This window comes from Oncorhynchus mykiss, chromosome 13 (assembly GCF_057628025.1).
Source record: "Oncorhynchus mykiss isolate SJ-2025 chromosome 13, ASM5762802v1, whole genome shotgun sequence".
In the NCBI taxonomy this organism is placed as follows: domain Eukaryota; kingdom Metazoa; phylum Chordata; class Actinopteri; order Salmoniformes; family Salmonidae; genus Oncorhynchus; species Oncorhynchus mykiss.
Window position 1 is genome coordinate 21,863,799 of NC_143034.1, and position 27,838 is coordinate 21,891,636.

The following is a 27,838-nucleotide window of genomic DNA, read 5'->3' on the forward strand; positions in this document are numbered from 1 at the left end:
ACATCTGAGTATTTTATAATGAATCTGTTCAGTAGGCCTATATATCTATTATCTATATCTATCTATATCTGTTATTTCTTTACCCGTTCTTTACCCGTGTCAAAGGCAGATGGTGGCATCTTCTTTGGGGAGAACGGTCTCATAACTATGTCTAGAACAGAATGAATGGAATGGTATCAACCACATGGTTTCCATGTGTTTGTTACCATTACATTGACTCCATTGCAGCCATTATTATGAGCACTCCTCCCCTCACCAGCCTCCTGTAGTCAAACGTTATGGTAAAGTGAGTGTGGGTTAGCCATTCAAAACTTTCAACTTAAAGAGGACTTTGTGTAAATATATGTTCGTGCGAATATGGTATTAGATTTGTTCTGTTTGATAACACCTGATACTAAGGTTATTTCCAGGCTTCAGCAGGATTAGATTAGTTGATTTACTAATTAACTAGTAGGGTTGAATTAATTCAGTTAGTAGGGGTGAGGTTAGGTTAAGGTGAGTCTGTGTGATTCCCATACAGGTGGCCTGGGAAGATGTTCGTGATAGGCCTATCTAAACAGTATTTTAAGTGGAAACACACTACCTTAAGCAAACAAATATTAGAGGGTAATCACACAGTAGTAGAATTAAAGTACAGTGTAGTATATTTCAATCCTGTTGCTTCCTGTGGCTAGTTATGTTCCATAATTTATGTAGTTCTCCAGAAAGGCATAGTGTTACACAACTTAAAACAAACAATTATTATTTAAGCTGGATGTTACCTGATATTGCATGTAGGATTTGATACTGTTATGCTATTTTATAGCTTTTATCGTCAAGCATGATGCCGACTGCGCTCATCCATCTGTGCGGGTCTTTCAAGTGCCTGTCTTCCTTTATTGAGAGAGCAGAAGAGGGGGATTAAAGAGTAAAGATTACACACACAGCTTAGCCCTCTATAATACAGACTCCTTTTATTACTTTTCAGCCAGGGAATTAGAGGCTCAGAGAGCAGTTTAATCTGAGGCAGAAGCTCAGAACCTCACAGACAGCTGTTATAGAATGATCTTATCAGGACTGCAGCTTAGTGTACCAACGGGAAATGAGATGTATTGTCACGTTAGTCTTGATGAATCCATACACAGTGTTCTCCCATCTCAACTATTGACTGAACTCTGGCATAGTCTGCCATCCTAACTGAGCTTCTGGAGAGGAAGGTAACTAACTGTTCAGGGATGTGACCATGAGACCAATGGTGATTAAAACGGCTGTTTCCTTCCTCTCTGGCAGCTCAGTTAGGATGGCAGAACGTCACACTATTACTATGGAGACAGAACAGAAGTTCATCTGAGTTCATTTCATCCCCAGTTTTGGAGGACAAAGCTCAATCTCATATAGGTTAAACCTATCAAACTATTAGTGTTACTGTCAATTGGATTATAAGCCTTGACTCAGCTGTTTGACCATGACCAGATGATATGAACCAACTACTCTGTGCACATTTTAATAGGAAACTATATATGAGAGAATGTGTGTAAATTGACAAGAAATATCAAAGACGACACCTGCAGGACCTCTTGGGGTGGTGAGGTATATCACATTGTCTTGGGCAGTCAGCACATGCCTGAAGCTACCTGCAGTATTAAGAGCAGATCAAGGCCTAATAAAAATCAAAAGCCCAGCAGTGACACTGTTTAGACACGTTGGTGTTGGGAATAGGTATCGCCCCACACCGCTAAAGAGGGCTTAATGCAGGACTAATGAGGACTCCGCAAAGGTCGTTCTGACTCAGACTAACTGGGACACCGCTGGAGTCCCACTTGAATGTTCTAGAACTTATTCTAGAATTTTTATGTCAAATTTCTAGAATGTCAATGTGCGAGAGACAGTCTTACTGGATTTTTAACCACTCATAAACGTGTTTATACAAGGAAAATTAATGTTAAACTTGGTTATCCAGTAAAGATCAGGCCCGGATGTCAGTCCACAGTGGGAGAATAGGCCTGCTAGGTAGAGATACAGTATAACCAAGTGCGGCAGAGGACATTTTGGGATAATCCTAAAACGGATTGGAGATTGGAACATGTGACGAGTGGATTACCGATCCCTGCAGTTTGGGACATTGTAGTGACTGGCAGGTTTGGCCAAACTGGAGGATTCACATTTTTCTACACCTGTGATGGTGCATGGAAAGTCGTGCTGTGATTTAACTATTGTAGTGACTGCCAAATTATAGAAAAAGCACAGCTGGTTTGGGGGAACATTGTGTTTAAACAAGTGGTCTTTGACATCCTCAGCTATATGAGTAATGAAAAGTCTTCATAATGTTGCAGTTAACATAATACTGGAAGAGATAAAGTTTCATGGCGTTGCAGTAAACATGCTACAGTATCTAATAATGTAAACATGCTACAGTATCTAATAATGTAAACATGCTATAGTACCTAATAATGTAAATGTTACAGTACCTAATGTAAACATTCTACAGTATCTAATAATGTAAACATGCTACTGTATCTAATGTAAACGTGCTATAGTACCTAATAATGTAAACATGCTACAGTACCTAAATAATGTAAACTTGCTAAAGTACCTAATAATGTAGACATGCTACAGTACCTAAATAATGTAAACTTGCTAAAGTACCTAATAATGTAAACATGCTACAGTGTTTAACAATATAAGGGGCGTCAGGTAACCTAGTGGTTAGAGCGTTGGACTAGTAACCGAAAGGTTGCAAGACGGAATTCCACGAGCTGACAAGGTAAAAATCAGTTGTTCTGCACCTGAACAAGACAGTTAACCCACTGTTCCTAACCTGAACAAGACAGTTAACCCACTGTTCCTAACCTGAACAAGACAGTTAACCCACTGTTCCTAACCTGAACAAGACAGTTAACCCACTGTTCCTAACCCATCATTGAAAATAATTTGTTCTGAACTGACTTGCCTAGTTAAACATGCTACAGTATCTAATAGTGTTTCACAAGGGCTACAAAGTCAGGTTGAAAAACATTAATTAAATGTATCTATTCATTAATTACATTAACAATTCAGACATCTCGATATCGTCTCAGATTAGTCGAAACAGAATGTTGTAACAAACCCTACCCATGACCCTCAAAGGGTCATCACTCAACTCTTGTTTGGTATTTAAACTTGACTGCTGATATGCAAAACATTTTGGGACTGAATCAACAGTGGACTAATGAAAAACATACCAAAATATCATTTTGGAGTGGAATTCCACTTTAAGGTTTTGACCCCATGCTATGAGGACCTGGTTCCATGGTGTGACTGACTCAGCCATCTGGCTACATGACCTGTTCTCGGTAAGTCTCTGGCCCTATCCCGTTCTGTCCCTGTCCTGCTCTCAGGTCCACTAAGCTCAGCTCCCTACTGTACCTGCCAATACCGTGACGTGACGATTGCAACCGGATGATCCAGGCCTGCCTGGCTACTCCACAATTGGCTTATATTTAACCTCTAACCATTTTTATTTTCAAGTGTACTTCATGATTTGCATGCATACATTGGTAAACAAATGGATTGTGCAATGTGGCCAAGGATAAGACGTTAAGGTATTGTAGGCTACCTCACACTAACCCACTCAACATGCATTGACATCAACCTAGGACAATACACACTATAATACTGGTACGGTGTGTTTGAGTTCAATCCTATTGGTGGGTCTTGACGGTGCCAACACCATTCAGCCCTGATCCCTATTGTTCTTCTATTGGCAGCAGAGCAGAGGCTCGCTTCATCAATGGACAAAAGTGCATGGTCAGCAGCACAACCAGACACATCCTACTCCCTCATTTTATCTGGTTCATATGCAGTCAATGAACTAAAGCAGACCAGACCCAGACGCTAAAGCATTGGTGCCTACAGTATGGGAGTGCCACCCCTTAAGAGGACAGTAACTGACCATTTTGTGCCATATTAAGACTGTGAGCGGGACATCAGTTAGCCACCATCTTTAAAAAGAGCATGGTCAGCAGCACTCACCCACCTCTGCTCCCTACAGCCAGGGGGTTCAGGGAGAGACTGAGGCATGTATTTTAGATCTAAATAGAGCAAATGTTGTTTGAAAAGAAGTGGAGCAACCGTCAATCTGTCCAACGATCTAAGACCAATTTGATCACGACGTTTGGACTTACATGAACACCCTTCAGTTGAGTTATTACAGTCATCAACCCTTGTCAGAGCCTGGCCTTTTTGAGTCAATTAATTTAGGACACTGGCAAACGCGTTCTCCCTGATTCTTAACTGCAGTGCAGTGAAATAGCCTAGTCACCAGAGGGCAGCATGTACAAGGATAAATAGATGATTTGGTCCTTCAATGCCAATGTAATGGGCTAATCCTGAGACCCAATGATCAATATAGCAAAAGCCTTGAAAGATTTAACAGATTGGCATCAATATGTACAAACTACAGGAAAACAAATCCAAAAGGTCATTTATTCTTTAAGTGAACATAAATAAAAAAAATCGTACAACATCCTTTCCTTATTTATTAAAAAACATTTTTCTCCTTCATGCTACATTCAGGCAAACTCATAATGCCTAAGTTGTTTTCTAAAAACTCAACCTGAACTCCATCCATCCACCAAACATGAACTATAATACCTGCCCGTCTGTATCCACACCTCAGCCGTCCATCCTATTGTACATGGTCAATATCTAGCCCTTACGAAGGACTACATCTGGGTAAATTGTAATTTGACAGAATTGAACTGCTAAAGTATTGTAAAATAAATCTATGTAGTTCTTAATTTAAGGGCTCGGTCATATATATATATATATATATATATATATATATATATATATATATATATATATACACACATACACACACACACACACACACAGGTCAATTGTGACCGTCTATTTCGTCATCTCTTCCACTAGGGCTAATCCTTGTCGTCGCTGCCATTTTGGTCATTGTCGATGTCCCTGCGTGGCAAGACAGTGCGGTACAGAGACGTCCCTTTAGCCTGGATGAAGGTGAGGGTCATCTTGTTCTTGGTTACCTTCAATACAATACAACTTTATTGATCCCCCCCTCTGGGAATGGCAAATGTACGTCTGAAATGGCACCCTATTCCCCATGTAGTGCACTATTGATCAGAGACTATTGAGAATAGGCTGCCATGTGACACATCCAAAGTCAGTCTGCAAGTATCAAAACCACAAACAGTATACAGATACGACAATTCATTAAAACAGTAGAATGGACAATTCTATTTATGACTGACCTCTCCGTGGACAAAGCCTCCCAGGGTAGAGGCCTGGCCTGTAAAAAACTTGAGGGTGTCTTTGGGGACATGGTGCCAGTGACGCGTGTCTGGGTCCAGGAAGTTACCGGCACCGCTCACAACATAGCCCACACCAGACTCCTTCAGGTACTGAGGAGAGAATAGGGAGGGAGGGAGGGGGGGGGGGGGGGGGGGGGTCAGTCAGGGTCATTCACCCTTTTTTTCAATTTTCACCTAAAATGACATACCTAACTACTTGTAGCTCAGGCCCTGAAGCAAGGATATGCATATGCATATTCATGGTACCATTTGAAAGGAAACACTTTGAAGTTTGTGGAAATGTGAAAGGAATCTAAAAGACTATAACACAATAGATCTGGTAAAAGATAATACTAAGAAGAAAAAAAGTTATTTTGTATTTTTTTGTACCTTCATCTTTGAAATGCAAAAGAAAGGCCATAATGTATTATTCCAGCCCAGGTGCAATTTAGGTGTCACTAGATTGCAGCAGTGTCTGAAAAGTTTTAGACTGATCCAATGAACCATTGCATTTCTGTTCAGAATTTTGTATCAAGACTGTCCAAATGTGCCTGATTTCTTTATTAATAACTTTATTTTCAAAATTGTGCACTCTCCTCAAACAGAATGGTATTATTTCACTGTAAAAGCTACTGTAAGTTGGTCAGTGCAGTTAGATTAACAAAAATATTTAAGCTTTCTACCAATATCAGATATGTCTATGTCCTGGGAAATGATCTTGCTAATCGCATTAGCCTACATTAGCTCAACCGTCCCGTGGAAAGGACACTGATCCCGAGGGAGTTTTAACATTATCCATCAATAAATCGAGAATGCTAAAGTGACACGCTAAAGTAAACAATCCATCTTCCATATGGCCTTCCTTTATCTAACAGCAACCCTCTGGTTGATAGAATAGTTCAGGAGAAGACTATGCGAAATTAAGTTTCAAAACCTCCGCAAACCTGCAGGTTGTGATCGTGACCACAGAAGTATGCAGTGGCCTTGTGCTTGACCAGAAGGGGGCGTAGTCTCTTCAGGAGGCACTCTGTGGGGCCGTGCTCGGACACTGACCACACCGGGTAGTGACCAGCCACAAGCAGGAAGTCAGCCTTGGACTGGGCCATCCTCTTTTGCAGCCAGGTCAGCTGGTAGGTGGATACAGTAAATTAAGACTTAGTTCTTGATCATTTCCTCTATTACATTGTTTTGGGGATTTCTGATGGAGAATTTGTCAGCAGTTGGAATTAATTAACCATAAGGACAAGGAAGAATAACAAGTGTAAAAAGTACATCCAGTTGCAACAATGGTCAGGTTGACAGGGTCGGTGGAACAAAGTCAGTCAGTAGAATCTCAAATCTTAAAGTGACTTTAAAAGTTCAAGCCAAAAAACATTTTATTTAACAAAGCCCAGAATAATCTGTGTACCTGTCGGTTGGCCTCAATGGTGCTGAGGGGTCCGCGAGGCTTCTCATCATCGTAGTCGTCAGAGTTACCACACAGCATCACTGTATCCAGCATCATGATGCTCAGAGTGCGCTTCGTGTTGGGGATACGGAAGTTCAGCTCGTAGTAGTAGTGAGGGAACCGCCTGAGGGGGGATTGAGGCTCAATGAATGAAGACTGATCAATGAAGGTTAAGATAGAAACAGCTCAGTGAAACAGTCTGCATCCCAAATGACACCCTAATCCCAACATAGTGTACTATTTTAGACATTTGGGATTCAGACTAGGGTTATGCAATGAAAAGACTGATTCTGCTGCATGATAAAACATTAATGATGAACAGATACGAAAAAATGTAAAGGTTTTATGCTGTCAAAGACTTGCATATGGTCTAAGCAAAGAGTGGATAAATGAAGATGTCCCACTCAGGCCGTTTACCATTGAAAAAAAGGGTCACAGTTCGGTTCTGCTGAAGGAGTGGCTGTCCCATAGGCACCAATGCATTATCAGCTGGGTCTTGTCTGCTTAGTTCATGAACCAGAAAAGAGGAGCGAGTGAGATGTCTCGCCTCTGTCTCTGGTCTAAGTGTCGGTTTCTTACCATCTGTCAGACTTGCGGCTGTAGTCGATCTGAGCCTTGACGTTGCCCGCGTGGTCGTGGTTTCCAGCCAGGATGTACCAGGGAATGTTGAGAGAGTCAGCCGTGTACACGCGCTCAAAGGTATCCTGAGAGGGCAAAGGTCATTTTAGATTGATAAACAAGCGCATTCCGTTTGCAAACCATACACATTTAAAATTCCTCAAGATGTAACACAGACACAGCAACTAACCATTCGGATCAGAAAAACATTCACAGCAAAGAAAGTAAGGATATTTGATCCATTCTGCCATAGCTGGAGTAACTCTGCTTAACAACTGACCTGGAATCTTGGGGAATCTGCACTGTTCACTCCAGAGTAGTAGAAGTTATCACCCAGGGCAAGAACAAAGTCTGCGCCCATCTGCTCTGCTATCTTGCCCATCTCCCAGGCTGTAGCCTTCTCCACCGGTGTGATGTAGGGAGGGTAGGGCACCCCGCCCCAGTCCCCCAGAGCCAGGAACCGGATGGACGTTTGGTTCTCTGGGGGAGAAACCACCATACATGTAGAATTATAACCATTTAACAGACACTTTTAACAAAAGAAATGTACAGTTCAAGTGTACGAGGCCCATGCAGGAATCAAACCCATTACATCCTCCAAACGCATAGCGTCTCAAAATGTAGTGTATACACACACACCTTACTATAACAGATTGATTTGTAGCCAAATGGGATGCGTCAGCAGAAGTATAACTGAAATAGCAGTGGAGACTGGTGGGAGGAGCTATAGGAGGACGGGCTCATTGTAATGTCTGGAATGGAATCAATGGAACGGAGTCGAACATGGGTTTTCCATATATTTGATACCATTCCATTTATTCCAGTCCAGCCATTACATGAGACCCGTCCTCTTATAGCACCTCCCACCAGCCACCACTGTTCTAAATGTACATACTACTGCTTTGCTCCAGGTCCTGGAAGGCAGTGGGGAGGCAGTGGACCACAGGGAGGGCAGTCAGCAGGAGGGTGAACAGGTGAAGGGCCATCTGAAGGACAAAAACAATTCATGATAACTTGCTTTGGTTTTATGTGACAAAATCCAAGTCCAATGTTAGGAATACAGATGACAAAGCACAAACTACAGATTGAAACTAAAACATGCAAACACTGCCAACTCAGCACAAGCAATAACCTTACATTGCACCAACTAAGCAAGAAAACTACCACAAGTAACCAAGGCTCTTACATCATGTGTTGACAGACTCAATTCTCTATCTTCCCCAGAGTAAGCACCACTTCTTGTAAATCCAAAATGGCTGCTTATTGATTGTTTAGTGAGTTAACCAATCCCAGCTGGGACTCGCTGTTGCCAATCAGAGTTCTAGTACCACTGTGGCAGGGAAGACAGTAATACAGCTTGTCAGAGTTGACCATTCATAGCCGGTTAGGATAATTAGGTTAATGTTAGGGTTAGCTAAAATGCTAACAAATTCAACTTTTGAATCCAATTTGACATAAGCTGTATCCGGTCGAACCATGACCCAGGGAAGGGTCATGACTCGTGATCTCATCTCTCTCATGCCCGTTGCATTAGAAGTGTCAAAGAATTGAATCTAGCAGAAGTTTTGTACCTAGCAAATTATTTTAAATAACCTACATCTCACCTACAGAACTACTTCTCCAAAACCTAGATACGGAGCAGTCAACTTTACATGGAGTAAAAACAGAAAATGCAGATCAAAACAAATAGCCAGCCATATTCCTTATGAAAAAATCCTGAAAGTGCTGTTTCTCCTACACTGAAACCCTACAAGTTGATAAGAATGTAATGTAAATACACTCACTGTGATAAGTGATGGTGGTGAGTTGTCCTGAGTGTCCTACTGCAGCTGGGTCAACTCGAGTCAGTCTCCACTCCTCTTTTATCAGCTCCTGTCTGTCTGTCCTGATAGAACCAAGGTAACCCCAGGGCCAGCCCCTCCCAACCCCCAGCCACAACCCCCGCCCCACCCCCAGCCACAACCCCCGCCCCACCCCCAGCCACAACCCCAGGCCAGTCTGTGATCAAACCCAGACCACAACCATGCCACTGGAGCATGACAGTTGCTCACACCCTTGTCAGTCTTGGGACCAGAGAAGGAGTGCTGGCAGCATGTGACTGACATTGGTTATAAAAGCTAATGGTCAGACTCCACATTTTCCACCTCAGTGTTTCTCCTTATCTCTCAAACTTCCTTCTTCCCCCCTCTCCTCCGTTTGCTCTCTCTCTCCTTATCCTCTGTTCACCGGTATCTTGAAGGCTTGATGGATTGCTTTTGAGCAAGGGGTCTTCTTCCTTTTCTTGGAATGCCCCCCCCCCAATCATATATTTACAATGCTACATGCCCCCCCCCCAATCATATGTTTAGAATCATATGTTTACAAAGTTACATGCTTATAAATCACAGCTAGTTTCACTTCACTGATGTTTACTACTGTACATTTACCTCTATGACCCCACCAGGCCCCACCTAGCAGCATTGTGTGACCTTGCCATATTCACTCATCTGTCAATGTATGGGCAGATTCTCAGAAACATGACCTGAGGTCCTGAGGTCAAAAGAGCTGCACATCAATGATCTAACATGTCAAACCACAGATTATCCATTATATTGACCAGATACTCAATTGGCCGCTCTAACAATGAAAATAAATGTCTTCAAAATGGACGGGATCAGTTGGGACCCATTCTAGCTAATGTGTTTGGACACACCTACTCATTCCAGGGTATTCTTTATTTTTACATTGTAGAATAGCACAGAATAACACTTTTCTGGCTACTACATGATTCCATGTGTTATTTCACAGTTTTTTTTGTCTTTACTATTATTCCACAATGTAGAAAATAGTAAATAAAGAAAAACACTTGAATATGGTCCAAACTAGGTGTCCAAACTTTTGATTGGTACGGTCTATCTATATATCTACACACACGTATGTAGCAGCATTGTATAGATAGATAACTATATTGATGACTTTTTCCAATGCTACTTTTAACTTATCCAATCACAGCTGTGAAACACAGGAGGGACTTACATGGTCTCCATGTTTGCAGCAGACACGATCACAGTTCAATAGAAAATGCTGGTGGCGAGTGATTGATCCGTTTGATTAACTCCAATAGTGTTTTTTTCTCAAATTTGCCAGGATGTTACCTGTCCTACTTATATCAGTAGACTCAGAACAACCTAAGCATTACAAAACGTACATTAGATCAAATAAGCCACACGCCGCAAATAAGCCATTACATTTTTTGTTAACCAAATTCGACCCTCATTGACCTCCACACAAAAACTACTAGCTTGGCGAGCGAAAAAACACCACCTGATGGAGAAAACAGATTTTGGGCCATTATCCCTCTCGCATCGCCTCTTCCTCACTGGTCAAGCTGATTCCATGTTAGGCTGTGGATTCGTTCCTCCCTTTTACTTGATTGATGAATTAAAGGTCACTAATTAGTAAGGAACTCGCCCCACCTGGTAGTCTAGGTCTTAAACAACAAAAACAGCAGACAATAGGCCCTTCATGGAATGAGTGACACCCCTGTAGTAGTAGAACAGGACAGAGAATATGTATGGAGGTTAATCAGAATTGTGGGAAAAAGCTGTGAATAAAACAATATTGCATGTATATGGGGCTATATTTAAATATAAAATGTACACCACAATGGATGTTTTTCATTTATGTCATATGGTTTTTGAAGAATGATTAACTGATTGTTGTAAGTTGCAAATAAACTCTTCTAGCTATAGTACATACAGTGGGGTATGGTAGGCCAGGCTCTAGAACCACAATGAGGAAGTGCATTCAGTGGCTATTGGCTAAGAGTAGAAACTCAAGCATTGCATTCCTTCAGAGAAAGCATTTGGGTCATTGGCTCACAATGCATGAGCCATGATCGGCATCGTAATGTTACTTGTGATGAACATCCCTGGTATTTTAAAGTGATGCTCAAGATGAGCATAGTCTTTCTAGGGATTTAAAATGTAACCAGCGCCAGTCAGGTCAACTATAGGATTTAGTCTATATTCAATACAGAACTAAAGGTAATAAATAACAAGTTGGCTCGCAGCATGAAAACATGTGAGGGGATCGGTCGCCATGTGGAGAAGAAGCCTAAACACAGTAGACCTGGGTTCAATAACTACTTGATACCTTTCAAATACTTTGACCGTTTGCTTTAGGCTGCCTGGAGTTTGAGTTTGCACTTTTGGGACCGTTCTATTGTTTGCATTGCAACAGGCAAGCTTAATCAAGCACAGATAAAAGTATTTGACATTTTTTCAAATAGTATTTAAACCCAGGTCTGAAAAACAGTGGTCAGTGTATGTAAAGTATGACACTTTGCTCCAAAATAAAAGTAATTTATTCTTACAAACAACCAGATACAAGCCTTTTACCGAAACCTTCCAATGAAACAGCAATTAACACATTTCCATTGCTCTTTCACATAAAAATCCAAGTTACTGTCAACTTGTTGTTTTTTTTACCACACTGCTGGTTAATATAATAACAGTTAAAACATAACAGTGATTCAAATTAAAATTGAAAATAAAAATGTAAAGAAAACAAGTCTTTGAAATAAGAACAGATTCTCCGTTTACATTCACATTCAACCTCGGGTGGCTTGACAACAGAAACAGAAAAAGTGTAAAAAAGAAAGAAACTTGAACAAAACAAGAAGTCTATGACCCAAGACAGCATCATCCTGAAAGCACTATTATTATTATTTCCTTTTTGTAATCCCTATACAGAACTCAACTACTTGTTAGACACATGTAGGTTACATTTACCACATGGTAAATAAAGAAATAGATAGTCTGGTCTATGAAATAATGTGATGGTGAAAATGACTTGAGGGTTTAGGATTCATCAATATTAGATCAATATAATGAAAGTAGAGAAAGACACAAGGGTCTTCTTTTCCTCTGGGGGAAGGCTTTAGAGGGTTGGTGGTGGGCTTGAGAGAGGGATGTGGTGTGTGTGTGTGGTACCCTCTATTTGTACTGATAGTTCATGTTTCCGTATGCCGTGGGGTAGGATGTCTGCTGGGTCTGGGGAGTAGCAGCCGCCCCATAGCCCTGGGAGGAGGCATTCCCATACATGCTGAAGCTCGATTGGTTGCCGTAGCCTACGGACCAATGAAACATCAATAAGAACAAGACATTAAATAATCAACCAATCAGATGCTCTACTAACACTCTTTAAACCATTATTAAGACCACATTTGGATATCAAGTGACTAAAGACAGAACCAATATCAGAAATAATACCAGATAAAAATCTATATATTAGTATACACACACACATACAGTGCCTTCAGAAAGTATTCCCACTCCTTGACCCTTTTCACATGTTGTTGTGTTACAGCCTGAATCTAAAATCAAATAAACGTGAATTTGTTTGTCACTGGCCTATAAACAATACCCCATAATGTCAAAGTGGAATTATGTTTTTAGAAATGTAAACATTTGAAAAGCTGAAATGTCTTGAGCTAATAAGTATTCAACCCCTTTGCTATGACAAGGCTAAATTACATTCCAGTATTTAATAAGTTGCATGGACTCACTGTGTGCAATAATGGTGTTTAACATGCTTTTTGAATGACTTCCTCATCTCTGTACCCCACACATTATTATTATCATCATCTGTAAGAATACTCTGAAGGCACTGTTACATCGAGCAGTTACCGGTATATGAATGTGTGTATGAGTGTGTGTGGCGGTAGGGGCCTCCTTTGGCCCCTTATATAGATTTCCACTCACCGAATCTCCACTCACCGTAACTGTACATTTGGCCCCCGGTGACAGAGCTGGGGTAGGCTGTACTGTACATAGAGTAGTCCACCTGTTGCTGGGTCTGTTGGGCTTGAGACTGAGCTGCAGTCAGCAGACTCTTCTTATCCCCTCCGTAGCCATAACTATAGGGGCTCTGCTGGTCCAGGGGAGGGGGCACCGACTGGTAGTCACCCAGGGAAGATGCACCGACCTGGGCTTGGGCGGTCATGGCGGCCGAGGTGGCGGAGGCGGTTATGGCCGGTGTGGTGTAGGATGATTCGGGGTAGAAGGTGCCGTAGCCGGTGGTGTTGCCGCTGGCATCTGCCTCTGTGGAGGCGTCACCGGTGGAGGCGGTTGTTGTGGAAGCAGCCTCTGTTGCACCCATACTGTACAGATTGTCTGAGGGAGAGATGGACAATGAAGTTACGATAGTGTGATTGGTGAAAGGAGGACATTTAGTATTGGTTGGAGGGAACACTTAGCAAATGCTTTGAAGGGGATATCTTTTTGAGAAAAACAGAGAAATGTATAGTGATCTCAGCCAAACAACTTCAACTAGGAAGTAAAAATAAAGTTTATTTTCCTTTTAATTAGTTTTATTATACATTATTATTATTATTATGACAAATGCTCAACATTGTGTTGCAGCCCAGCCCCAGCATTTAAGTCAACATGATGGAGAGATGCTAGGGTTTAAATAAGAGAAGCAATGTGTAAGTGTTAAAACTCAACTTAGAGGCCAAGGAGGACAGAAAGCAAAGCTAGCAGTCTTAGCCCACTAAGCCCCCTTATCCCACTTCTGGGGCCCCATTCCTCCCTTCTTTGAAGTAGGCCTAATCACTAATTCAATCATTACACATGATTATACAGGTGATGCAAGGGGGGCACATGGCTATCTAATTCATGGATTTCTAGTGATTATACTTGAAAAAAGGAAGTACTTTTTAAGGAATTCAAATGGGTACCAGCGACTCAATAGACTATAGTGGCTATAGACTATAGTGGCTATGGATAAGGCTAAAGAGATAAGTTACCAAACACAAATAAACACACCTAAACTATCACTCATTAGTTCCCTTGACAACAGTGTGGAGAGAAGACACTTACGATAACCAGAGCCAGCACTGCTTCCATAACGGTAGCTTGCTGTTAACAAGAAAAGAGATATACATTTATTACCTTAACGTAAAGGAGCCCAAAAGAGTTGGACGATTTCCTAACAAGCTCTCTAGAACAGTCCGACTATAGGCTTATTGTCTAATCATTAACGTATTTACTAAATAATCTAAAATAAGCCATATTTGAATGATTTTCTGATAACCTCATCTCTGTGAGAACATGCTCTTAAAGGCCTTAAGGACCGTCTAGATCCTGAGATAGACAGTCCAAGTGACGCGTCCTACTTTGGTTGTAGCTGCTGCCAGTCGTAGGCTTTCCTCGACCCCTGCCTCGCCCGCGGCCCCGGTTGTTAGGCTCCGTGTCGGTTGGAATGCCTCGAATAGTGCCAAAGCCTGGGATATGCTGTTGAGGGAGGGTCAGAGGTCACTAAAGGGTTCCTAATCATGGTGTGTGTGTGTGGATTAATTAATGGCTATTCCTAGTCATGATTCTATAGTATTGTGAGGTGCATTACAGTGTGTGTACGAAAGATAAACTCAGCAACAAAATAAAGAAACGTCCCCTTTTCAGGACCCTGCCTTTCAAGATAGTTTGTAAAATTCCAAATATATTCACAGATCTTCATTGTAAAGGCTTTAAACACTGTTTCCCATGCTTGTTCAATGAACCATAAACAATTAATGAACATGCACCTGTGGAAAGGTCGTTAAGACACTGACAGACGGCAATTAAGGAAATTAAGGTCACAGTTATGAAAACTTAGGACACTAAAGAGGCCTTTCTACTGACTCTGAAAAACACCAAAAGAAAGATGCCCAGGGCCCCTGCTCATCTGCTTGAACGTGCCTTAGGCATGCTGCAAGGAGGCATGAGGACTATAAATTGCAATGTCCGTACTGCGAGACACCTAAGACAGCACGGACAGCTGCTCGTCCTCGCAGTGGCAGACCACATGTAACAACACCTGCACAGGATCAGTACATCTGAACATCACACCTGCGGGACAGATACAGGATGGCAACAACCACTGCCCGAGTTACACAAGGAACGCACAATCCCTCCATCAGTGCTCAGACTGTCTGCAATAGGCTGAGAGAGGCTGGACTGAGGGCTTGTAGGCCTGTTGTAAGGCAGGTCCTCACCAGACATCACCGGTAACAACGTCGCCTATGGGCACAAACCCACTGTCGCTGGACCAGACAGGACTGGCAAAAAGTGCTCTTCAGTGACGAGTCACGGTTTTGTCTCACCCGGGGAGATGGTCGGATTCGTGTTAATCATCGAAGGAATGAGCGTTACACCAAGGCCTACACTCAGGAGCAGGATCGATTTGGAGGTGGAGGGTCCGTCATGGTCTGGGGCGGTGTGTCACAGCATCAACGGACTGAGCTGGTTGTTATTGCAGGCAGACATCCTCCTCCCTCATGTGGTACCCTTCCTGCAGGCTCATCCTGACATGACCCTCCAGCATGACAATGCCACAAGCCATACAGCTTGTTCTGTGCGTGATTTCCTGCAAGACAGGAAGGTCAGTGTTTTGCCAAGGCCAGCGAAGAGCCCAGATCTCAATCCCATTGAGCACGTCTGGGACCTGTTGGATCGGATGGTGAGGCCTAGAGCCATTCCCCACAGAAATGTCCCGGGAACTTTCAGGTGCCTTGGTGGAAGAGTGGGGTAACATCTCACAGCAAGAACTGGCAAATCTGGTGCAGTCCATGAGGAGATGCACTGCAGTACTTAATGCAGCTGGTGGCCACACCAGATACAGAATGTTACTTTTGATTTTGACCCCCCCCTTTGTTCAGGGACACATTATTCAATTTCTGTTAGTCACATATCTGTGGAACTTGTTTAGTTTATATCTCAGTTGTTGAATCTTATGTTCATACAAATATTTACACGTTAATTTTGCTGAAAATAAACACAGTTGACAGTGACAGGACATTTATTTTTTTCCTGAGTTTATATCATGTCTTACCATGGAAGTGTATGTGACTGGTTTCTTCTTCTTGGGGTCAGAGTGAGGGTTATAGTAGGGCCCCGCCCCCTCTGGGAAAAGTTTGTCCAAAGCAGCTAAGGCTGCGTAGGCTTTGGCCTCCTTCTTGTTGGAGCCTCGACCTTTGAACTTCTGTCCATCTACCTCCACCTGTGAGTGGGAGGAGGTGGTAACAAAGAGACATGCTGGTTACTGTGTTTCCACATCCTGCTCTGTCAACTACATCTGGGCCCATATTCATAAAGCGTCTCAGAGTGGTAGTGCTGATCTAGGATAGTAATGAATAAGATTCTACATAAACATGGGGGACCTGATCCTAGATCACTACTTCTACTCTGAGATGCTTTGTTGATACAAGCCCCGACCTTACTGGTTATTCATCTACTGTAGTTTCCAAATCCTTGCGCAATGAATCATTAGAATTGTCCCAAGCGTGCAAACCCCGCCCCTCTGCCACTGACTGACCTCCATGACAAAGCACTTGTCATGGCTGCCCCCGGTCTCAGCAGAGAGCTCGTACTTCAGGCTGCGTCTCTTCTCGTTCAGCTCCATCACTGGGTTCTTCCCGTGCTTAGTGAGGATGGGACCGTTCTGATAGTATGGAAGACATAGCAGAACAGTCAAGTCCAATGAACATCATCAACAATAACTCTATTGCAACATAACTGCTTTATGAAAGTATACTGTGAGATTCTGGCATTTAAGACCTTGTTCTACGTACCCAGAGGCAGATAAACTCACGGATACCATTTTTATGTTGTTACATGCAGTAGGAAGGAAGGAAGTGGTGGTTTCACAAGCTAATGCTAACTATCGTTAGCGCAATGACTGGAAGTCTACAGGTACAGTAGCAATGCTTTGTGCTGCTTTATGAAAGTATATTAAGTCAACCATTTTAAAAAGTAACAGGGAAAAGCCAGAGAACATAGAGAGAATGACTACCTCATCAGATGCCATGGACGCATCACTTGCTGTAGGTGTGGATGGTACGTTGGCTCCTCCCTCTTCGCCTGGTTCAATCTTCACATCCGCCCCAGTGGGCAGCCCCAACTTCTGCAGGACCTGAGACGGACAGAGAGAGAGAGGACTTGGTGGACGGCAGCCATTATAAAACAGAGTCAATACAGATGACAAGGCATTCAATGCAAAATCAGTGGATTACATTCTTGGAGAACAACGACATAACACTTTGATGAAAGCAAGCAAAGGTTACAGAGAGAGGAGAAACACTACTCTTTCTTTCAAAGAGAGTAACATTTGATTCCAGTGACCATCTTGTGTTGTACCAGTTAACCATCATCTTAAAGGGATAGTGCAAGATGTGTCTAGTTACCCAGAGTCGTGGATACCATTTCTATGTGCAGTATGAAGGAACTTGCAGGTAGATTTGCACGCTAATGCTAACTAGTGTTAGCGCAATGACTGGAAGTCTATTGGTACAGCTAGCATGTTTTCGCCTAGGCATACAACCCCTTACCTTGGCAGCTAGGTGGAGTTTGGCGGTGCGTTTGGACGGCCCCGAGGCCTCGTATGTATCGCCGTCCACGTCTACAGACATGGTGAACACCGGGAAGTGCACTGGACCGCTCTGACCCGTCAGACGGTACTGCAGACCAGGCTTGTGCTGGTTGAGACGCATCAGGGCGTTCATGGCCATAGGAGAGTCCCCGGGCTTCTCTTCTGTGGCTGGGGGAAGGGAGGGTGACAGAAAGAGAGACCGGGAGGGATAGTGAGAAAGAAATAGATGGGGGAGAAAGAGGGAGAGAGCATATCAGAACAGGAACAAATGTAACCTCCTCAGAAAGAGCCTCAATGGTAGAATAGCTATGAAATATCCCATTCGAAGACCACTTCGGATACATACACGACTTCCTAGGAAATTTTGGATATTTCTGGAACTTCTGAGACTTCCTCTTCTTGCTGTCATCGCCCCCTTTGTCCGCGGCATCATGAGGTCTCTTGGGAGGGTAGGTGGAACTGGCCAGGATCTGAGCTGGTAGGGACATTGAAAAGGGACAAGGTTCAGGAAAAGTTCAAATTCACAACACATCAAGACTACTACTAGACAGCTAATATGAAAGTCACATTTGAGAAGCATGGGACAGGCCAGGAAGATTGCCAAAAACTGAGGAGATACTAACAACCGTAGTTTCTGAGACCTGGTCCTATGGTCCTCCTTGGTTCCCTGGCAGGCAGGGAATCCATCCCTAGCACCTTGTACAGCTGTCCGAACGCAGACAACCTTAGGGCATGCTGACAGGGAAAAGCAAACATAGAACACAGTCAATCACAAAAGGAAGCACATGGGAGAGAATAACACAATTGATATTTGATATTCTACCTGGGGCGTGTTAAGGACGCAACATAACAGAACTTTCAGCGAAAAAAATCTTGTGTAGAACAGATATTATCGTTTTTCAAGTAGAGTAGGGAACCATGTCAGCTCCATTTGTTACAATTCTACCTGGAACGTTATAGGCATAAATATTTCACCTAACCGAATAAAACTGAAGCCTGTTTTACCTGGGCACTCTGTGTAATGTCCTCACGTTGCTGAGTGTCCAGGTGGCTGATGGCGTCCACCTTCTCCTTCTCACAAGGGTCCTTGATACCCGGACCGTCTTTGAACAACAGAAGAACATTTGAATTTGTTTAATTTGGTGGACGTCATTTCAATATTGTTCTGAGAGGTGTTCTGCAAGGCTAAGCTATATTTTCTCTATTTACCCAATACAGGTCTTTAGGGATAAAAGACTTACCAGCCATCAGGATTCCAGACGCCAAGCACTCGAGAACTCTGCGGAAAGACTCTCCTGCTCCCATTGGCCGATCGCATGTTCCAATGGCCTTCTCACACAGCAGCTCTAAAGGCTTGACAGAACAGAGAGAGAACAGTAGATAATGAATCTAGTTCAGACCTGGATCCCCACCGCTGCCACCCAATGTAATAATTTATTGTATGACATGTATATCATTATAGTCAATATTACATGTATTATAGTAGTTTGACTTGACTCACCCATCCTCTGAGTGGAGCCCAGGTGGGGACGCGGTTACACAGGTCTCTCATGATACGGATCACGATGGCGGCCGACTTCAGGTCGTTGACCTTCGCCTGAGAGAGACAAGCACGGGCCGAGCGGAGTCAAAAAGGGTGCGATATCCAACAACCTACCTACCTAGAGCACTGGCAAATCAAATAAATAAAAGGGGTGCAATATTCCAGTAGCCTCGCGAGCCGCATGATCCCGCGAGCTTACATGATGCAGGCAGCTCACGAGGCTAATATTCCTGGACAGCACAAAGGAAAAGCCTGATACGAGTCGAATTGAACCAGTTGTGTAAGTACTGAGTCATCAGGAATATTGCACCCAGAGGTAGCATAGGAAGGTTAGTGCAGTATTCCTCCAATATACCATTGGAGCCAAACACTTAATTAGGAGGGAAAGGGGATACCTAGTCAGCTGCACAACTTAATGTATTCAAACGAAATGTGCATTTAACCCAACCCCTCTAAACGAGCGATGGTTACATAGTGTGTAGGGACCCTTAAAAACAACGTAGCTACAATATCAGTTGTACTAGCAAATAACAGCAATATAGTTCCAAGGAAGACAGAATTAAATCATAGAAAACAATGAGGCATTGTGAGAGCATACAAACTCACAACTCATTATGGGACAAGGCAGAATAAAAAGGCACATTTGAACACTTTATTTGACAAGTAAAGACGGGATGCAAACCTGGAACCACTTGGCGTGGCGGAGAGATGCCAAGGCAGTTAGGCATTTCTGCCTGTCCAGAACGTCCGCCGGCGCATCGCTGTCGACCGTTAGCTTTTCTATTGGTCGATGGGTGGGATAAGAAGACAAGGTACGGTTTGACCAAGGGGGGTTTCTGTCTCGAGGCTTGGGGAGGAGGAAGCTTTTCCCAAGGCAGGACAAGGACTTCTACATCTGCATAGCTTGCTGTTTAGGGTTTTAGACTGGGTTTCTATACAGCACTTTGTGACATAGGCTGGTGTAAAAAGGGCTTTATGAATAAATTTGATTGAAGGGGACTCCCCGCATTTATAGAGAATGGATTTACCCACCCACCCACCCTGTAGCAAAAAACTCTATGCTAGGTCTAAGTGATGAGAGTGTACTCTAGCCATCAGATTCACAGTGGGTACCAGAGCATAATATTTCTCAATATAAGGTTTTGCTGGGGGGATTTCTTAGTCTTAATCAAGCCTAGTCTTAGTACCCCTTAACTGGGTCATGCTGCTCTGCACCTTTCCGAGACAGAATGAGAGGCCAGTTGGTCAAAGGTCCAGCGTCCCTAAAAACTGACACACTAGAAGGCTTAGTAAGAGAGAATCAATCAGGTTTGGAATTACTGTACAAGGCAGTTGGAATCAGAATGCATTTGTGGTCGGCTCGGTACTGCAGCAAAACTGATAACTGCTTGGCTTCCCCCAGCAACCAAATCTGGCCTTGATCCAAGACAAGGCCATTCTCTTGGAGGACGTAGCTACTAAAGCGGATTGAACTCAAAATGCCCTTTTCCTGACTTTTAATTAGATCACATTCATCCCCTTTGCCTCTCTCACATACACCCCCATGCATCACACATATTGCTCTCTCACATACACTTTCCCTTCCATATCCTTTCCTCAACCAGGCAGGTCAAAGGAAGGGTCCAAAAACATTACCTGTCATGCCGATCAGTTTTGCTGCAATACGAGCCTCACGTTACACTGTTCTGCATTAAAAACACATGCAATCAAATCTATATCCGCGCATTGGCTGGCATTCTCAGAAAAGCCTTCATTTCTTAACTTGAACAATACAATTAACTGTAAATTAAGTCGTACATTACTGTTATTAAAATCACCAAAAACATTATTACACAATGCATTATTAACGACTAAAAGAGGCATTGTATCGATGAAGATTGTCGCCGTTTTGTTACATAATTACAGCGAATAGAAGAACTCCGAGCTCCAGTGAAGAACCAATCAGATTGTTTGTTCACTGGCATCGGTTCTAAAGCAGCCACTGTGCAGGTTCCACTAATCTCTATATTGACTGATCAGGTATTTAAAATGGTGTCTCAGTGTATGGATCAGTAGGGAGCTGCACGGTAACATGCTTTAAGTGAATAGTAACACATAGATTATCAGCTGTTGCTGTAGCTGATCTGAAGTTGCCTGCTGTTAAGTGCAGTCCAGCGCTGCCTACATTCAGCAAAGCACAATGTTGTGGAACATTGCAGATAGAAGTATCACACATAATATCTATTGGTGCACATATCTATCACAAATAGATCTCTACATCATATTTCTATCTGAGACGTCCCACAACGCTGTGCCCTGAACACAGCCGTGGTTGTGCTGGGTAGTCCCAGCCTCCTGGCCAGGTTGGAGGCTTGTCCCTGGGGGGGGGGTCATACCTCCAGGTGGTTCCTCCAGGGGGGTGGTAGCTCCGGCACCCTCTGGCTCAGCCTCCATGCGGATCATGGGGGAGGTCAGGTGAATGGTTAGGGTCAGGACGGGCTCCTTGATGCTCTTGATCACAATCTCCGCCTCCTCTGGAATCTGGGTGACCTCATACTTGTCCTCTGTGACGAGCTTTAGTAGAGTTGGAATGATGGGAAAATAAATCAGTTAGGATTTTGTCTTACAGTACAGAAAAAGAGACAATATTAGCATAGAGGCAGCACCTTTCACAACCAAAAATACCTTTTAAATATAGGTCCTATTGCAACTCTCTCGGTCCCTCTCATACTCTCACTTCAAAATTACCAAAGAGAGACAACGTTAACATCATCGAAGGATATCGGTCTCCATTGGGAAAGAGGTCTTCTGAGCGCAATGGGACTTCCTGGTTGAGTAAAGGTTCAACGAAATAGATACACTACCTCAATCTGGGTGGAGAGGTTCTCAGCCACCTTCTTGAGCAGGGTGACGGTGGGTTTCTCAGTGCAGAGCAGCACCAGCTCCAGGTCCATGTCTCCCTTCAGCAGCAGGCCCTTGGCCACCAGGCCCACCCTCATCACCCCACGCAGGATACGCTCTGGGGGGGGAGCCACCTCACTGGGACAGGGGAGGGAGAACCAAGGAAATGCTTATTCAGAGACAAATGCAATAAGTAATTCTACAAGATATGAAGAAGCACACATATCCAGGATTATATATCCTTCACTTTCTTTCTCTCGCTCTCTAAAAATGCATCTTGCCTTCCTATATTGAAGTATTCATGACATTTTAGACTTTTAGCAGACGCTCTTAACCAGAATGACTTACAGGAGCAATTAGGGTTAAGTGCCTTGCTCAAGAGCACCAACAGATTTTTCACCTAGTCGGCTTGGGGATTCGAACCAGCGACCTTTCGGTTACTGACAAAACGCTCTTAACCACTAGGCTACCTGCAGCCTAAGAGTCACATATCTTAATTGCTTGGATTAGTGAAAGTAATAGGATGTTAATCCTGCTCTCAGCTATCCAATGATGTATCAATCTGTGCTTAACTCAAGGAAATGATGAAGGAAGCGTTTCCAAACAAATCAAATCAAACTTTATTTATCACATGCGCCGAATACAACAAGTGTAGACTTTAACGTGAAATGCTTACTTACAAGCCCAACAGTGCAGTTCAAGAAGAGTTAAGAAAATATTTAGTAGACTAAAGTAAAAAGTAATAATAAAAAGTAACACAATAACGAGGCTATATACAGGGGGCACTGGTACCAAGTCAGTGTGCAGGTGTACAGGTTAGTTGAGGTAATTTGTACACATAGGTGGGGGTGAAGTGACTATGCACAGATAATAAACAGCAGTGTACAAAAGGGGGGAGGGGGTAGAAGCTGTTGAGGAGCCTTTTGGTCCTAGACTTGGTGCTCCGGTACCGCTTGCCATGCGATGGCAGAGAGAACAGTCTATGACTTGGATGAATGGAGTCTCTGACAATTTTATGGGCTTTCCTCTGACACCACCTGGTTTAGGTCCTGCAGTACCAGGATCTTTGATCAGTCTTTCTTACCTCTCCTCTGCCCCCTCCACAGGTACAGGCGCCACACCGACTCCGGCCTCCACATCCAGCAGGTCAGAGACGGTCTTGAGGGCACACTCCACGTGGGAGATGACTGTCTGCACCGCCTCCAGCTCCTCAGACGATGGGTACACCGCCGCGTGCTTCGCCATCATGTGGCGGTCGTCGCTCACGAAGATACGCATGGGAGGCGTGCGCACCGGAGGGGCCTGGAAGAGAGAAGGTAAGATGGAAAAGGGTACGTGAGATGTGGGTCGTGGTCAGTTGGGCACACAGTAAGACAACGATTTATAAAGGAAAACTGAAATCTATGTTCTTATTGTAATAAATCAACCGTGCGTCTTGCCTTTTTGAATGCCCAGCCATCTTTAGACAGCTGTTCGTTCCACAGCACAAAATTCTAAAACAGGCTAGTTTTGTCTCCTCTAGTATCTCCTTATATTGGCTGTTAGATGTGAATCAGGCCTATTTTACTTTAATGCTTTTGGGTAAAGTTCATTAACTTTAAATAAAACATTGTGGTATTAAAACAGTTATTTTATTTTCATAGCAGTCTTCATCCATAATCGCTGGTTACACGGTCATACAGTTACCGAGCCAGCCCTAAGCACTGCTTTCATTTGTTCCAATGGAATAGGATGTGTGTGAATGATTTGGAAAACCAGTATGACTAGTAAGTACAAATAGACAGAGGGGAAAAACTGACTGGAAAATTATAGTTACTGTATCAACTACAACTTCTGCAATTACATGCCTCTTAGCAAGAGGGGAAATAAAATATTTTATTAATGGCCATCATGTTGGAAACAAATCATAGGACCATTTGTCCAACATATCAAAGTAGGTGCAATTGGCTGCTCGTGTTGGCCTATAAACAGTATGCACCGCAGAGGAGGCTGGTGAGGGGAGGACGGCTCATAGTAATGGCTAGAACAGAGTTAATGGTATTAAACACATCAAACAGTTTCCAAGTGCTGGATACCATCCCATTCACTCCATTCCAGTCATTATAATGAACCAGCCTCCTGTGCTGTACAGGTGAATTCAAGTAGAATTCAACACAACACCTAGGGATAATTCTGATTCTCCAATCCTTGTGTTCATTCGGAGGTGACAGGCATTAGTCCGCGCTACAATCATACACACAGGGAATTTGTATTGACGTGGAGAGAAACAGTCGAGGTGGAAGTTTGAACCTCAGTTTGGGGTCGGTTCTCCTCGATCTCCTGTATGGCTGCGATGTACTCATCGTACTGCCTCAGCTCCTCCTCGTAACAGAGACAGTCATACCAGTAGCGTAGCTCCTCATATCTGGGAGGGGAGAGAGACAAAGTAGTTAGAATAGAAACCAATTACAGTACTAAGTTTACCTCTGTAGATTCAACATCGACCAATTTTGGCAGAGATTAGTGCAACATTTGGAGAGAATTGAAATGCCCTGTGTGTAGAAATACTACATTGTAGTTGTCATAATGTAACATTATTATAACCAGGTGGAGTAAGAGTAAAAGGCATGGATGAGAGAAGGCACTGCTCTTCAGTCAGTGTCCCTTGCATTTCCCCCCACTAATGGTAAAAGGAAAATGCCACCCAAAAACTCTTCGTTCGTTGTTGATTTAGTCCCAAAATATTTTTTGCATGTCAGAAATATAGAGTTTTCCAGACATATAACTTTCAAAATACATAATTACAGCCGGTATGATGCATTTTTCACCATATAATGCAAATCCATCATACTGGCTATATTTATGTATTTTGAATGTTTTTGTCTGGAAAACTCTATATTTCTGACATGCAAAACACTTTGGGACTATATCAACAATGGACTAATGAAACAAATAGCCAAATATAGTTTTAGGTGGAGTTTTCCTTTAAGGTTAGGATTGGGATGTGGACCCTAGAGCTGTACCTCATTGAAACTTCACCCTGGAGCGATACAGTACCTGTCAAAGTCGTGTGGTAGCAGGCGATGGCCTCGCTGTATCAGGCTGTCCCAGTACAGGAGCTCTTCATAGGCCTGGCGTTCGTCCCAGACTGCATCTGGCACTGGCTCTGCTGCCATAGCCATGACCTTGTCTTTTAACTGCCACCTGTGACACCTGCTGTAGCCATGGTAACAGAAACACTGAAAATCACTCTCTCTACAATGCACCACCAATGCATCATGATAAACACATGGCAAAGAAAACTATATACAGTTTGTATAAGAACATTTGGTGAAACTTTAGTGTGACGTACGGCAGGCTTACATCCCTGCGGTAACTACCTTGCTAACATTCGTAAACATACCAGGCAGTTGCACAAAAACGTGCAGGTAATATATACAATTTAAAAATCGAAGTGTAAGTAAACTATGCTAACTAACTGTTTGTTTACCACCAAATGTGTAAGCAGCTGTCCATACAGCTTTTGGTAATTTGGTTTTAAAACTAAATTAAACACGCTGCAAACCAATTGGGCTAACATAATTTGTTTTCAACCTGCGGTGCCGACGCCATTTTTATGGCAAGATAGCTAGCATGATACTACCAGATCAGAGACCGTACCAGATGCTGTGGTTAGCAAGGTAAGCTACTACATTTTTGACGTTTAATTCAGCACATAACTGCAATTAAATGCATCGCTAGCAGAACGTTTGTGTTCATTTACAAACACTAAAGCAACAACCTTTTCTATATCGTTAAAAACACTCACCTGAAAAGGAAGGAGGCACTGTAATATCGCGCAGTTTGGGGGCGTGGAGCTGCGCGGTGTCGCGCAATAATGACGATGTTTTTTTTAATTTTTTACCTTGTTTTGGTTCTTCAACTCATCCAGTGGGTGGCGGCAATACACCTTTAGTGGTTGTAGTCCGCCATTGTCCCACAGATGAAGAATCCAGCAACACCAGGTGCATATGAAATGTTCTGGACAGTCCTGAATTTGGCCACCTCATTCTCTTAGCTTCATGGTTCCCACCACAATTGCAACATGTCACATTTTCCTCACTTTTAAAACACATGATATGATCTTTTCCACAACTTGGACATCTCTGCTTCTCCCTTCTGCAAACACTTGAAACATGACCAAAAGCTTTACAATGGCCACACTCCATTGGTCTTGGGATAAATGCTCTGACTCTGTAGTTTATATACCCCAACTGCACTTGAGTAGGGAGAGTCTCCATATCAACAAATAAAAGAACAGATAAACTCTTCACTTTTTCACCATTCATCACACAATTAATCCGATGTGCATCAATCACCCCAGGAATATTTTGAATCTCTTCAAAATCAACTTCTCACGAGATGCCAACTATAACCCCCTTGAGGGGTGCCCGATTCCGAAGAGACACACACGACACTTCAAACTTATCAAATTGGGTGAGACGCAACACACGTTCCTTCTGATCTGCAGAAGCACAACAAATCTAAACAACAGCTAGGTGTTATTTGAGATATCTAAACTGGTGAAGATACAGTTGAATTCTGAAGTTTACATACACCTTAGCCAAATACATTTAAACTGAGTTTTTCACAATCTCCTGACATTTAATCCTAGTAACAATTACCTGTCTTAGGTCAGTTAGGATCACCACTTTATTTTATGAATGTGAAATGTCAGAATTAAGTAGAGAGAAGGATTTATTTCAGATTTTCTTTCTTTCATCACATTTCCAGTGGGTCAGAAGTTTACATACACTCAATTAGTATTTGCTAGCATTGCCTTTAAATTGTTTAACTTGGGTCAAATGTTTCGGGTAGCCTTCCACAAGCTTCCCACAATAAATTTGGTGAATTTTGGCCCATTCCTCCTGACAGAGCTGGTGTAACTGAGTCAGGTTTGTAGGCCTTCTTGCTCAGACACACTTTTTTTAGTTCTGCCCACAAATTTTCTATGGGATTGAGGTCAGGGTTTTGTGATGGTCACTCCAATACCTTGACTTTGTTGTCCTTAAGCCATTTTGCCACAAATTTGGAAGTATGTTTGGGGTCAATATCCATTTGGAAGACCCATTTGCAACCAAGCTTTAACTTCCTGACTGATGTCTTGAGATGTTGCTTCAATATATCCACATGATTTTCCTCCCTCATGATGCCATCTATTTTGTGGAGTGCACCAGTCTCTCCTGCAGCAAAGCACCCCCACAACATGATGCTGCCACCGCCGTGCTTCACAGTTGGGATGGTGTTCTTCTGCTTGCAAGCCTCCCCCTTTTTCCTTCAAACATAACGATGGTCATTATGGCCAAACAGTTCTATTTTGTTTCATCAGACAAGAGGACATTTCTCCAAAAAGTACAATCTTTGTCTTGGCTGATTTCTTTTGATTTTCCCATGATGTCAAGCAAAGAGGCACTGAGTTTGAAGGTAGGCCTTGAAATACCTCCACAGGTACCATCAAAAGCTTCTAAAGCCATGACAGAATTTTCTGGAATTTTCCAAGCTATTTAAAGGCACAATCAACTTAGTGTATGTAAACTTCTGACCCACTAGAATTGTGATACAGTGAATTATAAGTGAAATATTCTGTCTGTAAACAATTGTTGGAAAAATGACTTGTGTCATGCACAAAGTAAATTTCCTAACTGACTTGCCAAAACTATAGTT

General features: G+C 42.9%; 2 protein-coding genes across 14 annotated transcripts; both read right to left on the reverse strand.

Moving 5' to 3' along the window:
- Positions 1-4,833: 4,833 nt before the first annotated feature.
- LOC110487282 (tartrate-resistant acid phosphatase type 5) lies at positions 4,834-9,243 on the reverse strand. Of its 2 annotated transcripts, XM_036949346.2 has the most exons (9): positions 9,129-9,243; positions 8,531-8,674; positions 8,240-8,330; positions 7,625-7,824; positions 7,306-7,430; positions 6,688-6,850; positions 6,224-6,406; positions 5,241-5,390; positions 4,834-5,015 (listed from the first exon to the last, which is right to left on the reverse strand). In XM_036949346.2, the coding sequence occupies exons 3-9, from the start codon at positions 8,328-8,330 to the stop codon at positions 4,896-4,898; spliced, it is 1,032 nt and encodes a 343-aa protein (XP_036805241.1). In that variant the 5' UTR covers positions 8,531-8,674; positions 9,129-9,243; the 3' UTR covers positions 4,834-4,895. The 2 variants fall into 2 exon arrangements, with proteins under 2 accessions (XP_036805241.1, XP_036805240.1); XM_036949345.2 differs by lacking the exon at positions 8,531-8,674 and having other exon boundaries at positions 9,129-9,223.
- A 2,428-nt stretch (positions 9,244-11,671) lies between these two features.
- Positions 11,672-26,014, reverse strand: LOC149978774 (interleukin enhancer-binding factor 3-like). Of its 12 annotated transcripts, none has more exons than XM_090195733.1 (20): positions 25,944-26,014; positions 25,193-25,348; positions 24,446-24,560; positions 23,241-23,458; positions 22,120-22,294; positions 21,652-21,829; positions 19,959-20,056; positions 19,235-19,330; positions 18,975-19,086; positions 18,739-18,836; positions 18,357-18,468; positions 18,080-18,208; positions 17,693-17,901; positions 17,158-17,277; positions 16,681-16,806; positions 16,198-16,365; positions 14,504-14,621; positions 14,208-14,246; positions 13,089-13,499; positions 11,672-12,454 (listed from the first exon to the last, which is right to left on the reverse strand). In XM_090195733.1, the coding sequence occupies exons 2-20, from the start codon at positions 25,315-25,317 to the stop codon at positions 12,321-12,323; spliced, it is 2,781 nt and encodes a 926-aa protein (XP_090051859.1). In that variant the 5' UTR covers positions 25,318-25,348; positions 25,944-26,014; the 3' UTR covers positions 11,672-12,320. The 12 variants fall into 12 exon arrangements, with proteins under 12 accessions (XP_090051859.1, XP_090051861.1, XP_090051865.1 ...); XM_090195735.1 differs by having other exon boundaries at positions 13,104-13,499; positions 25,944-26,005; XM_090195739.1 differs by having other exon boundaries at positions 13,104-13,499; positions 18,375-18,468; positions 25,193-25,351; positions 25,944-26,005.
- Between the last annotated feature and the right edge of the window lie 1,824 nt (positions 26,015-27,838).

What these genes read in the sequence shown, in the direction of transcription:
- LOC110487282 (XM_036949346.2), bottom strand. Translation starts at nt 8,330, where the DNA reads ATGGCCCTTCACCTGTTCACCCTCCTGCTGACTGCCCTCCCTGTGGTC. An exon ending in GGACCTGGAGCAAAGCAGTA is followed by an intron (nt 7,825 to 8,239) that starts GTATGTACATTT and finishes TTTCTCCCCCAG; the next exon opens with AGAACCAAACGTCCATCCGG. An exon ending in AGCCGCAAGTCTGACAGATG is followed by an intron (nt 6,851 to 7,305) that starts GTAAGAAACCGA and finishes ATCCCCCCTCAG; the next exon opens with GCGGTTCCCTCACTACTACT.
- LOC149978774 (XM_090195733.1), bottom strand. Translation starts at nt 25,317, where the DNA reads ATGGCTATGGCAGCAGAGCCAGTGCCAGATGCAGTCTGGGACGAACGC. An exon ending in GGGCTCCACTCAGAGGATGG is followed by an intron (nt 19,087 to 19,234) that starts GTGAGTCAAGTC and finishes TGTTCTGTCAAG; the next exon opens with CCTTTAGAGCTGCTGTGTGA. An exon ending in ACAAGTGCTTTGTCATGGAG is followed by an intron (nt 16,366 to 16,680) that starts GTCAGTCAGTGG and finishes TCCCACTCACAG; the next exon opens with GTGGAGGTAGATGGACAGAA.